This window comes from Phallusia mammillata, chromosome 4 (genome assembly GCF_965637545.1).
Source record: "Phallusia mammillata chromosome 4, kaPhaMamm4.hap1.1, whole genome shotgun sequence".
NCBI lineage: Eukaryota > Metazoa > Chordata > Ascidiacea > Phlebobranchia > Ascidiidae > Phallusia > Phallusia mammillata.
Window position 1 is genome coordinate 18,217,653 of NC_137255.1, and position 12,299 is coordinate 18,229,951.

The 12,299-nt window shown below is 35.0% G+C and overlaps 3 protein-coding genes across 3 annotated transcripts; 2 read left to right on the plus strand and 1 right to left on the minus strand.

Annotated features, from left to right (window-relative positions):
* Positions 1-205: 205 nt before the first annotated feature.
* On the minus strand, positions 206-4,753 carry LOC145225333 (DNA/RNA-binding protein KIN17-like). Its single transcript, XM_080092021.1, has 10 exons — positions 4,488-4,753; positions 4,061-4,225; positions 3,672-3,768; positions 3,095-3,230; positions 2,433-2,563; positions 1,911-2,041; positions 1,645-1,781; positions 1,497-1,582; positions 1,329-1,429; positions 206-1,266 (listed from the first exon to the last, which is right to left on the minus strand). The coding sequence occupies exons 1-10, from the start codon at positions 4,605-4,607 to the stop codon at positions 1,195-1,197; spliced, it is 1,176 nt and encodes a 391-aa protein (XP_079948147.1). The 5' UTR covers positions 4,608-4,753; the 3' UTR covers positions 206-1,194.
* A 378-nt stretch (positions 4,754-5,131) lies between these two features.
* On the plus strand, positions 5,132-8,706 carry LOC145225329 (uncharacterized). Its single transcript, XM_080092016.1, has 4 exons — positions 5,132-6,321; positions 6,417-6,923; positions 7,084-7,924; positions 7,988-8,706. The coding sequence occupies exons 1-4, from the start codon at positions 5,466-5,468 to the stop codon at positions 8,301-8,303; spliced, it is 2,520 nt and encodes an 839-aa protein (XP_079948142.1). The 5' UTR covers positions 5,132-5,465; the 3' UTR covers positions 8,304-8,706.
* A 71-nt stretch (positions 8,707-8,777) lies between these two features.
* LOC145225332 (V-type proton ATPase subunit S1-like) lies at positions 8,778-12,060 on the plus strand. Its single transcript, XM_080092020.1, has 9 exons — positions 8,778-8,970; positions 9,050-9,179; positions 9,319-9,381; positions 9,506-9,686; positions 9,765-9,838; positions 9,905-10,128; positions 10,317-10,376; positions 10,442-10,682; positions 11,014-12,060. The coding sequence occupies exons 1-9, from the start codon at positions 8,867-8,869 to the stop codon at positions 11,221-11,223; spliced, it is 1,287 nt and encodes a 428-aa protein (XP_079948146.1). The 5' UTR covers positions 8,778-8,866; the 3' UTR covers positions 11,224-12,060.
* Positions 12,061-12,299: the final 239 nt, after the last annotated feature.

Genomic DNA, 12,299 nt, shown 5'->3' on the forward strand with positions numbered 1-12,299 from the left:
AACGTGTTGGTGAGGGCAACACTAAATAGCTTGACAGGCCAGATTGTGGCCCGCGGACCGCCTGTTGCACACCCCTGGTGTAGACCATATACTTAATGCTTTTTTATGCAAAATTATTGCACCTCAAGCTCACTTACGTAAATCAAAACTGTCTTATTTCACAACTGATGTAACATTTTTCTGTTCATCTGATTAAACATTTGACTGCAAAGTACAGTTTATTTAATTTTGACATAAAAAGTACAACCACAGCCTTGTTATGCTGACAAAATTGTCGTTTTATCATTTTAAAAACTCATAACAACAGGATTTAACGCCATGCTTAATTATTTGGATTTCGGCAAGATGATTACTCAATCGACCAGAGTTTAAATCAGTCGGGCACAAACATGTGGCTATTGAAGTTCCTAATTTACCAATGGACACCAGTGTACCAATGGTTTTTTATGAATTACAGTTGTAAAGGAATAAAGTTTCTCCAATATTATTCTAGTTGACACATATGTAACTTGATTGAAATAAAATCTACCTTTCCAACCCTGAATTTTTTTTATACCTATAACCATTTGGCTAGTGATCCAAGTTCGTAATTTACCAATGGGCAACAGTGTACCAATGTTTTTGTTTATAAATTAGTTGCAAAGAAATAAAGTTTCTCCAATATTATTCTAGTTGACACATATGTTACTTGACTAAAATAAAATCTACCTTTCCAGGTTTTTTTTAAGGTTTGGTTTGGGTGACCGCTAAGTAGTTTTAAGAGACCGCAAGTGTTTCATTTAAATACCAAAAACTAGCCATATTTGCTTAAACGAACCATTACTTTTCTACTGTAGTTGCAAGTCCAAATTTTGGGAAACCGCTGGAGAAATTTGGGGGACCGTTTCGGTCCCCCAAAACACCTTAAAAAAACACTGTACCTTTCCATGTTTATGAGCGCAGGTTATAGACCCCTGGGTTAAATAAAAACGTGGTTGGTATGCTTTTTTGTTGTTGGTAACAAATTTAATAATATTGGAAAACATCATTAAACTACGCTTTTTTGTATGTTTGGAAGATAACAGTTTAATCTAAATATCTTCAGAAGAAGAAAGATCTCGAGTCCACATAGGGGAAGAACCACATCCCTAAAACAACATTCATCATCTTCGAACTGATTTAACTTCGTGGTACTGCGTTAATTCACTGGTAATGTCAGGTAGCTTCATGTTTCTTAGAAATGTCTTCATATTTCACATTTTCCACAATCCTTCCGCTTAAAGGTCCCTAAGTACAACACAAAAACTATAACACACATAATTGTCATGACAATGTTTATCAAAACAAACCTCCACAATTTTTATGGTGGCACTAAATTTCTTGATGTCCACTGACTCCATTATGGCCACAGCATTCCTATAACCACCATTTACTACAATAACTTTTCTTCCTGAAAAAAAAAAACATTTATGAAAAAAAGTTTATCCACGGGAGTAAGATGTTGTAAACACACAAACCTAGAGCAGGGATAACTGTCTCCACATGCATTTGATCCAATTTGATTTTATCACCACTGTCCAACATTTTCACTACTGCAGTGAATCTAATGCGCACAATGATAAAGGACATTACTTGTGTGGTAAAATGGCCAAATAAAATGCTTACTTGTTGTTAACTTCCTTTACTACTGCTTTCTTTTTGTAGTATTTTTCACCCAAGCGCTTTGTAGTGACTTTAACTACAGTTTCAGGGGTAAGCCAGTTCTCTGTTCTTTGTGAAACCTTTTTCTTCACTTCCTCCGCCTAAAAAATGGAGATTTAAAAACATAGCAAATGCAAACTAGCTTATGCATTACCTACTTCTAACATTAAACAAATGATTTTGTTAACAGTAAGATCACTGTAATATTTCTTTGAAGAAATGATACTGACTGTCATGATTTCATCCAATGCAGACTTTTTCTTTTTTACTGACTTCTCTAAAGTCCCAGCTTGCTTTCGTTTTGATCCCAACTGGTTCATCTTTTTGAAACTATTTTTACCATCTGAAGATACCTTTGTTTCTGCAAATATATAAGTCACAATTCAAGTTACAAACTATTGTAAATTAATAATGTCCATCTAGAGCTGTTATCAAACAAATATTTATACAGTTATTTTAAATGTTTTATCATTAAATAACCATATGCAGTAAAATTTGATGTAGATACAAAATCTACTCAATTGGACAAATTGCTAAAATTTTTGTGAGCTAAAGATTTAAATAAAAGAAATGTGTTTCCACCATTATCTACCTACTTTCAATCACAATGATAATTTACTCTACATTCCAGGATTTATATTGCCCAGTAATGAAGAAAAACAGGAAAAACTGTATTTTATAACAGCCCTACACCAAACATACTCACCAATAGCTAAAACATAAAAAATGGTCTGAACACAGTTGTAATCTACCTGGTATAGTCGGTGCAGTTAGATTAAAGGCAACTTTTTCATCTTCATCATCTCGTTTGAGTTCAGTAAATTCCCTTGAACTTGAACTTGCTTCTGCCTCTTGACCTCGTTTTACCATTTCTTCAATAACCCTGTACAAAAGTTATAGTCAGTCAGACAAGTAAGAGCACCACACTAGTGATGGGATGATACCAGATTTAGAAGTGAGTACCGATATCGAGTACGAGTACCTAAATGTAGTGTTGTACTTAGTTGTATATCACTAGCTAATTTATCTGTCTTGGTCAAGGTACATATGCACACACACACACACATGCAGAAGCATGTAGAAAAATATTATGTCTACACGATGGCGAAAAAATACATGTCACCTGGCTGAATTTTTTTCCGATTTGTGCTGTGCGAAGCAAATATTGGCAAAAAGTTGCCTGTAGTCTTATGTTGTAAACCAGACTTCGGTATGGAACGTTGGTATCAAAAACTGAGGCAAAATATTTCGATACTGAGTACGAGTATCGATACCACTGAAATCATTCGATACCATCAATACCGAGTACCGGGTACTCGTCCCATCACTACACCACACATATTCAATGTATGCAGAAACTTTATAAATCCAAATGTTAAGTTTGATAGCAAAACAAGCAATACAACTTGTGTACTTTGCATGTCGTTCTTCATCATCCCGTTCCCTGGCTTTCTGTTTTTCCAGCTCTTTCTGTCTTGCTAAAACCCTTGGATCCCGATCGATGTATTGAATAAACCAACCTTTTTCTGTTTCATCCACCTTGCAATGCCCTGCAAATGTATACACAATATTTAGAACAGTTTATTGACAGGAAAACATGTTTGTTAAAGGCAAAAAGATCTGCAACTAAGATATAGAACAAAACTGTTTTTGTCAAAATTCCTGTGTAACAAAATGAAATGGCTAAGTTTTATTCCACATCTCAGGTAATTTTGCTTTTATTTATCTACTTATCAAGTGCATGTCTTGTGTACCTAAATTTCTAATCATTATTTATCACATGTTGATGATGCTGGTTTAAACTGCATTGCAAGATTCTGCATAAAATTCAATGGAATTTAGCTTTTTTGTACCACTTCAAAAGGATTAAAAGAATACCCCAATTTCGTAAAGGTCAAAGTTCCAAATTTGCAAAATAGTTTAGGCAAATGGTTGCAATATAAAAACGTGTTACCAATTCATTAAACATCTATAAAATAAACAAAACATACCTTCCCTTCCAAGCCACTTTGTGAATGCTGTTAATGTATACCAGCGGGTGGCATTCATGTGAATGTGTTCTTTATGACTGATGTACTCATTATACACCTGTAAAGAAATATGACAACAAAAAGAATAAAAATACGATTTATCATATAATTGCAATATGTTATTTAGTGCTAATACTGAACTATTGGTATTCAAGGAAAAATTTAGGTCTTCTGTCATAACAATGGAGATATGCTTGAGCCGCAGTAAGCTTTTTTAGCTTGGCAACAGGCAACAGAATTGTGGACTGAATTACTTGCTTTTAAAACAGACCATCATTGTAAATAAACTGGCAAATACATGTATTTAGTGTATGGAGATTAAACACCATTCTGAGAGTCAAAATACCCACCACATTGTTCTGCACTCTCTTTGTGCCAAAGGACGTTTTCAGTGTCTGCATGAAGTCTTTGAAAAACTCATCAGAAAAGAAGTTATTAAATGCTCCAGGTTTTTCACCAGCCAAGAGAAGCTGTCTCTGGTGCGATTCTGACATGCAATGACATTTAAATCCATTCTAAAATAAAACAATGACATTTTAATTACAATTATCAATATCTTGTGGCATGTTTTTTACCATTTTGATGCTGTTGCTAGAACAGTGTTACACAAAATATGTAGGGGTATGGGTATCACGAAGCTGTGGGTTTATAACAAGAAAAACAACTTTCTAACCCACAAGCATTTGTCAAATGTGAAGATCAAAACACATTAACATTAGTTTCAAGTGAAATAAAACGTTCAAATCAACTCATGACAATAAGAACCATACAACAAACCTCATCGCGACACTGCTTTTGACACATTTGACAATACCATCGTAGTTTTTGGAGACCTTTTGATTTGATCCGATTTCCAATGGCTTTAGCTGTCATAAACCCTGGTTTTTCCTTTCCCATGGCTGCACTTTAATATTTATGCCTGAAAATCACTTAAAATCCAATAAAAACAAACACGTAAACAGTTTCGGCCCCGTTTTCAATACTCGATGTTGATGTTTTTGACAAGCACTTGTGCTGGTTCTTGTTCACTGAAGCATGTCAAATTATATGTTTTCTGTGTCATTATTTTTTTTGTAACTGCAAGCATTTAACTTATTTGTTTTTAAAACAAATCATACAATCTGGTTTTAGCATAACCATTTACTTAACCGATGGAAAAATGTACTAATTATTTGACTCCACCCAAAAATCAAACAAACCATAAGCACATAACAAAACAAGCACAATAGCACGTTGTAACAAAATATTGAAATTTAGGGATTATATTCTTTGCATATAGATTTAATGAAAAAAACAGTACTTGAATTAATGAAAAGCAGTACTTGTTTTGATATGTGCTTAATAATGTTTTGCTTTTGCTGCGGTTGCCGGGTAATTTGGTTACCATGACAATTTATCTTAACAGAGCTTTGGCGAAACCGAAAATACGCAATAGAGAGTTGGTTCAATTTTCCCATTTCGCGAATTTACAAATTGTCGGGATGTTACTAGCACCAAGATGTGTATCCGAAACTGATGCATTTATACAATTAAAAATGAGTATTGTGTACTAGAATTGTAGTTACGCGAAAAATAATGTCATAGATGTGACTTTTTGAATGCTTTTCAGGTTTTACTTTAGTTGCCATTAAACTAAAATCACACAAATAATTGCTTTTAAACGATGTGAAGCATGGTTAAAAATAAAATATGATGTGCCTAAAAAACACAAGGAGGCTTTTTTGTTACCAAAAAACTCTGTAAAACAACAAGATAATGTGTAACAATACAAAAGGAATATTTATTCTTGTTTGTTCAATGTTTATTGTTGTCAATGTTCTGTTGGTCAACAAACATTTACCACAACTTAAAGAAGAGGGTTTCGAATTGTACGGCCATAGTTTAACCACAAGCAAGGTTAGTCTGCATTCCAAAGCTGTTAATATGCAATGTCCTCCTGTTTATTGTGTACTAAATGTGGAAAAATGCACAAATACATCCAGCGATGTTACAAAGTTACTTGCAACACAGTTAAATGTTCCTATCAGTGAGTTTAGAGTGAACAGAAAGATGATGCAAGGTGGCCTTCCAATGTACTTCTGCATCTATGACCCACAATGCTGTAAAAAACAAATCTTACAAGGCTATGATATGCTGTGTGATGACCAAATGTCGATACATGTTCTGGCTAGTTTTACTTTGGATCATGAAAAACCGTTTTCCTTTGAAGCTACCAAGTCACAGTTTTCTATACATTGGAGTGCAAATAATGGAAACCAGTGTTTAAACATGAGAAGTAAAAGAATTCTTAATTTGATGGCATCATATGAGTCCATACTTCAGAATGGACATTTAAATAAAATTTTGGGTTGCTCAGTTACTTCATGGATTTTTCTACAATTATCCCAGCATCATGGTGATGTGATCCCCATGTATAAACACTTTGCAATGAGAAGAAAGCGTTCTGTACCACACAGCCCAGGTATTATTGTCGATGATGAAGCAGTTGTAAAGATTCCTTATGAACACTTGTACCCTGTGCAACATAACACTACTCTGCCAACCAGCACTGCCAAAAATGCAATATCAAAGATCACCTTTTTTCATACACCTACTACAGCACTAAGCTCGGGTTAGTAAACTAGAAGTGGGTGTCGTACAAAAGCATGGATGTTTTGTGTGTTTTACTCAACATATAAGATGTAGCTTTGCTTTCTTGTTACGCAGCTACTGCCAAAGAACAATCTGTCACACAGGAAGTTTCACCATCAACTTCTACACCATCTGTAACCCACAATGATGAAATAAGTGGTTCAGGTAGCAAAGCAATAGGTTCAGGTAGTGGAAGTGTAGTTTACAGTAGTCATCAAACAATAGAAAACATTTCATTTACCACATCTACATTACTTTCTAAAACTAGTTTTCATCCCCTTGAAAACCACTCTGTACATTTTTCAATTGAAAACATGTCAAGTATTAATAGAAATACCAGAATTATTACTTTCATCAATCATGCTATATCCACATCTGTAAACTTAAAGCACTCAATGAACCAACTTACAACAATACCCATTCAAATGATTGATGAGCAAACACAACCAAAAGAGACTTTGCCAAAAACATCTGCATCCAATCATACTACCATGTTTGAAGTAGTTACAAAACCACTACTAACCAAGAATAACACAAAGACAGTAGCAGTAACTCATCAAAAATCAGCTGCAACAACAAAAGGTAAGTGATGATCAAATACAAAATGTTTGTGATTTATGCAAATGATACCGGCTAATTGCTGGTTTTGATACAAAATGTGGTGTAAAACTGACACACTTAATAAGTTTTAAAAATGTAATCCAGAATAAATGGTCAAATGTGTTTGTCTTGTTTGTGACAGGTCCAAAAGTGGTAAACATCTCCACTTCCTTCAGAAAAATATTCCAATTCAAAGTTCCTGCTCATTGGGTTCATTACATGCAAAATGGGACCAAGATTACTCTTAACAGTACTAAAGTGATTACTCAATTTAATGGAACATCTACAACTTGCTATGGAATGTTTATTCAAGAGACCCAGTATGATCAGTCTATTATTGTGACCTTAAACACCCAGAAGAAATTAAGATGGCCATCAAGTCTGTTACTGCAAATTCAAGTCTTGCCAAATGCCCAAGCCCAATATCTGGTTGAATTGAACTGCACTTATACATTCAAAGAGCGTGATGTGCTTGTGTCAGAAAGGAATGCCAGCAATCATGTGAAAAGAGCAATTTTTCTATTTATTCTTAAACTTGTACGTGTTCTACCTCATGTTTCCCTTTCTGATGTAACCATTGCAAGTTTGAATTCGTTTTACCTGGAAGGTAAATCGAATTTGGAAGAGAGCAATCTACATGTTTCCTGGTATATAGACAAATTCCATTACCACGCATTCAAAAATCATTATCTCCCCCTTTTAATGATCCCCGGGACGTCGCAATGTACAGAAAGTTTTTTCTTTGCAATGCTTCCAGAGTTTGTGATTCACGAAGTCGATTTTTTTCAAATTTTACCTGAGCAAGAGGATGAAAAGGAGATCGACGTTGTAAAAGCAACCAATTCACTGGCAGTTGTGCTACCAATCTGCATTGTTATCTTATTTATGGTAATATCGTCAATTATATTTGTGGTTGTGCATCGCAGAAAGAAATGCAATCATCCCAGTTTACGCTTTGCGGACCGCTCATTTGCGAAACCCAGGTAAGCATACTCGTATTATAAGCAATTGTATGGAGTGTAAACATCGTTCATGTGTTTTTTAAGGAAACCAGTGTGTCTCGAGAATGAAATGGAAATGGACTACTTTCGTCCGACCAAACCACGAATCCTACTGCAGGAAAATACCGATTCAGTAGTGGAAGAAAACGAACTTACGTTCCCTGCTAGTTCAAGTAGTAACAGTTCCCTTATGAATATCAGTGATATGGAGAGATCTGCTGATAACGTTGGGAAAGTTTCTGGTTACTCGTTTGTTAATGCCCGATTTCAATCCCGTTCCAACCACAGTAGTTTTAACAGTGACACAAGTTCGTCATCGTTCGTGTTTAAGGACCTCATTTTAATGAAGAAAGGAAACTAAACATATCCACAACGGTTTTCCTTCACCGCCCTACCACCATATTACATGCGAATCGCAATATTATTGTGCAATGAATATTTCACTGCGTTCTGAATTATTTATGTAAAGAATTTAGCTCATTGGAGTTGCTGTGTACTTTTGCCCGATGTCCAAAAAGTGATGCTAACTCTTCTGGCATCGAATGTGTCCTTCAAAAAGTTGTGTCATGGTTAACACAAATGTGACATGTAATAAGTAACAGTTAAACCATATAAAAATTTATAATTGAATAGTAGAATGCAATGCAATTTTTTTAAGATCAACTCCTGATTTTTTACAAACAAGTTTTTTCATTGCACTGATTTCTAACAAATATTGAATTGTTTAGCATAGAAATCGTGATTGCGTACTTGCCACCTTGGTCACGCGATCAGGCAAAACGTAATTGTAGCTGTTGCTTACATCACTTTGCTGTTGTTTAAGTAAAATGTTTATTGTTTGCGGAAACATATTTTAAGACAGATAATAACCTTATGAACTTATTTTGTGCATCAATAGTGCTAAGTAACATATAATAAAACACAATGTTGCCAATAAAAGTTGGATTTTCGGTGTTATTATGCCTGAGTTTGGCGGTGACTTCTTTGGCTTCTGAGTTTGTTCCACTCCTTCTTTGGACTAACACCAAGTAAGTAGAATTTATTTGTTGATCAAATTTGCTTTTTGCTGAATACTTTTAAAATAATTGCATGAATTTTTTTGTTAAGATATACATCATGCCAGAATGGTGGTTCATTTCGCCCTGGAGAAACTTTTTCTTCTGTATTTTCTAAGAATTACTTGGAATGTCTGCAACAAACTCACCCATCAAATGTTTTCATTTTTGCATATGACAGGGTAAACTTTGTGTAATGTGTTAACAGCTTCACATTCAAAGTAATGAATAGAAGTGTTATCATTTTTTTGTATTATCAAATAAAAATTTGGCTATGAATAATAATCAACACTTTCAATTTTTACTGTTTGTTTGTTGCAGTTATCAATTGAAGACTTCACATTATTTGGCAGCTCCAAAGAACAGGCCTTCCATAATATTCATGTATGTTCAAGTTTTAATAAAATTTCATTTGAAGTTAGCAATAAGAACGTTTATGATTTAGAATACTTGAACTTAAAAAAAAGACGATGACAACGTTTAAAGCCACAATAACCTTTTTTTTCAGAAATATGTGGAGAAGTACAACACATCCCTCGTAGTTCCATCAATTGAGCCAGCAAACATTATTGATGACCTCACAGATGCTTTTCACCAGACTTTTAGCGAATCCAATATTCAAATAGATACGTTTCACTCAATTGATCGATCCACACCATCAGCAACAGCAAAAGGCCTGATGGAACTAGGTATTAATGATTTCAAATCTTTGCATGGTTGATTAGAATTCTTTGCAATATTTAAAAAAAAACTTATTGTTTGTTTAGATGCAAAAATTAAACAAACTTTGGATGCTGTAGATGGCTCATACATTGCCATTGTAACCTCTGAGAATGTGGTGGTAAGAACTGATAACGCTTTTTTTAATGTATGGTTCCATTAACTTTGAAAATGTGTTTTCTTTCAGGATCAAGATTCATTACAGACAGGTCATGGTATGGGAAGGCACTTACTGGCAGTGGAGGAAATCATCAATGGGACAACATATCTTATTGGAAACTGTACTTACATGGCTTATAAGACTTTGACATTGTTTGTGGGCACAGAAAAAAGCAGCTTGGTTGCTTCCTCCAAAGCTACTTTTGTAGCAGAGACATGTGCTCCAAAAAACTCAACAAATGGCACCAACATGTATGTACACTTTATGTACCAAAATACTGTCGATAGTGTTTTTGTGGATATTGAAACCTGTTTAATTCCATATTTGCTAAGTCAGGCAGAAACATAGTCATAGTCTTAAATGTTTTTGGTGATTGTGCCTAAAACACAAACTATATAAGCCATAACCATTTGAAATAACAAAACTGGTTTATTTTTAGTGCTGAAATGACATACACACCAACAAACTCTTCATCCATCACCGGAAATGTAACTGTCAGGTCATTGCCACTTCCATATTGATAACTTAACTGCCAAAAAAATTACTCAGTTTTTTGAATTACAGATTTGAGTTTGTCACTGCCTTTTACCCAGTATCTGCCATGCAGTGGTGGAACCTGGCAGATGTCACAGTCACTTACACATCTGGTGGTACAACTAAAACTCAGCGTCTCAACAGGCGTTCATTCAATAGCACTATAACAGCTCCAATTGATTGGTCATTTGTGTGTCAGGCACCCGAAAATATCTCCTTCATTGGCAACACTTCTGCCACACAAGTTTCTTTGCAATTTAACCATGTTCAGGTAAAAAATCATGTTGCGTTTTACAGGCGTTATTGGTGATGTATGTTTTGGGTGTTTGTCAAACTGTATTTGAAGCTCGAATATCAACCTTAGGTTCAAAGTTTAAATGTAAACCTGTTCTTACACATGTTTGTTCATGTGTATGCTAGTGTATGAATGTTTCTGGTACATATGTAGGTGTATGAGTGTTCTCCAAATGATTGACAGTCTACCATGAATAAAAAGTTTTAAATAAACCTTTAAAAATATTATGCTATCCTATCAATTGCTTGACCAACTGACTTTGGCAGTGTTTTTGTGGGTTTTTATCAAAACTCTTTTTTTTCTTTAGATGCAGTCATTCGGTGTGGCCAACAACACCTTTTCTCGTGCATTGGATTGTGAAGGGTGGTTTACAGGTCCAATTTGGATGGGATTGTTGGTTGGTTTACTTGTCATAGTTATGCTGTTCTATGGACTAGCAATGCTTTCGCAAGTTACGACTATGGACCGATTTGACGATCCTAAAGGAAAGACTATTACTGTTCCCCAAGTCGACTAAAACTGGATCCCACAAGGCCACAAACTCTACTTCCGTACGGGCGCCCCACATCCACCAATACTGTTTTTATGCCTCTTACAACACAAAAATGCATTATTTGGTAAAGAAAACTTGTCTCCAGATTATCGAATTGAGTTTGACACCCCATCCTTGTGCACACTTTGCAGATGTAGGAATACGCCATACGTTTTTGACCGTATTTAAATGTTATGAAGATTCGAACTACATATGCGCCCAACCTGCCTAAAATGGTTCGTGCAGAGCCTGAATGGTTCTTTCTGGTGTTTTAAACTGAACCTTATCTTGTTGATGTAAGTGACCTCGTTTACGACACTTAAGAACGTATTCTATAGTATACAAGCTGTACGAAACAAAATTATCTAAAGGTAACGTGACTCTTATTTTGTTGAGCATATTCGACTTAAGCAGTTTGTCACTATTATGAACAAATGCTATTGTCCAACGCTATTTGCATTTACTGAAATACAACAATGCGGATCACAAATTACTGCATCTTTATCGTGACGGGATCCACATTCCCGATATTATACATGCATTTAGTTGTTGGTCTAAAAATTACCAGTCGTGCAATATTATATGAATGCTTATATCTTCTGTTGTGTGAGTTTTTGTTTTGTGCTCTTTTTATTAGCGTCGTGTTTGTGCTTCGTTCCTAACTTAATTCTTTAAATAATGGCAAGTTTGCCCTCAAAACAATTACTTTGTCTCAAATCTGTCTTTTGTGAACTTTGATGGCACATTTAAAAATACAAAAAACGGATGTAATTTGTTTCTTTGCAATCGTAGAGTTTTAATAAAACTAGCTTTTCTGGTCTACCTCGTTAGTTAAGCTACCCAAGAGTATAGAAACCACTAACATTATGACTGAAAGGCTGTTATGTAAACAAATTTTCCAGCGATTATCCATCCCATCTTGCATGGCAAGTGCTAGATTGCACCACACATCCGGTTGCCATTAATTGGAGTTTCAATACGTCTAAACTTAACGGAGAGAAAGTTGTATTGACGATGTGTTGCCTGGCGCATCACGGGTTTAAAATAAATCATTAACTGGT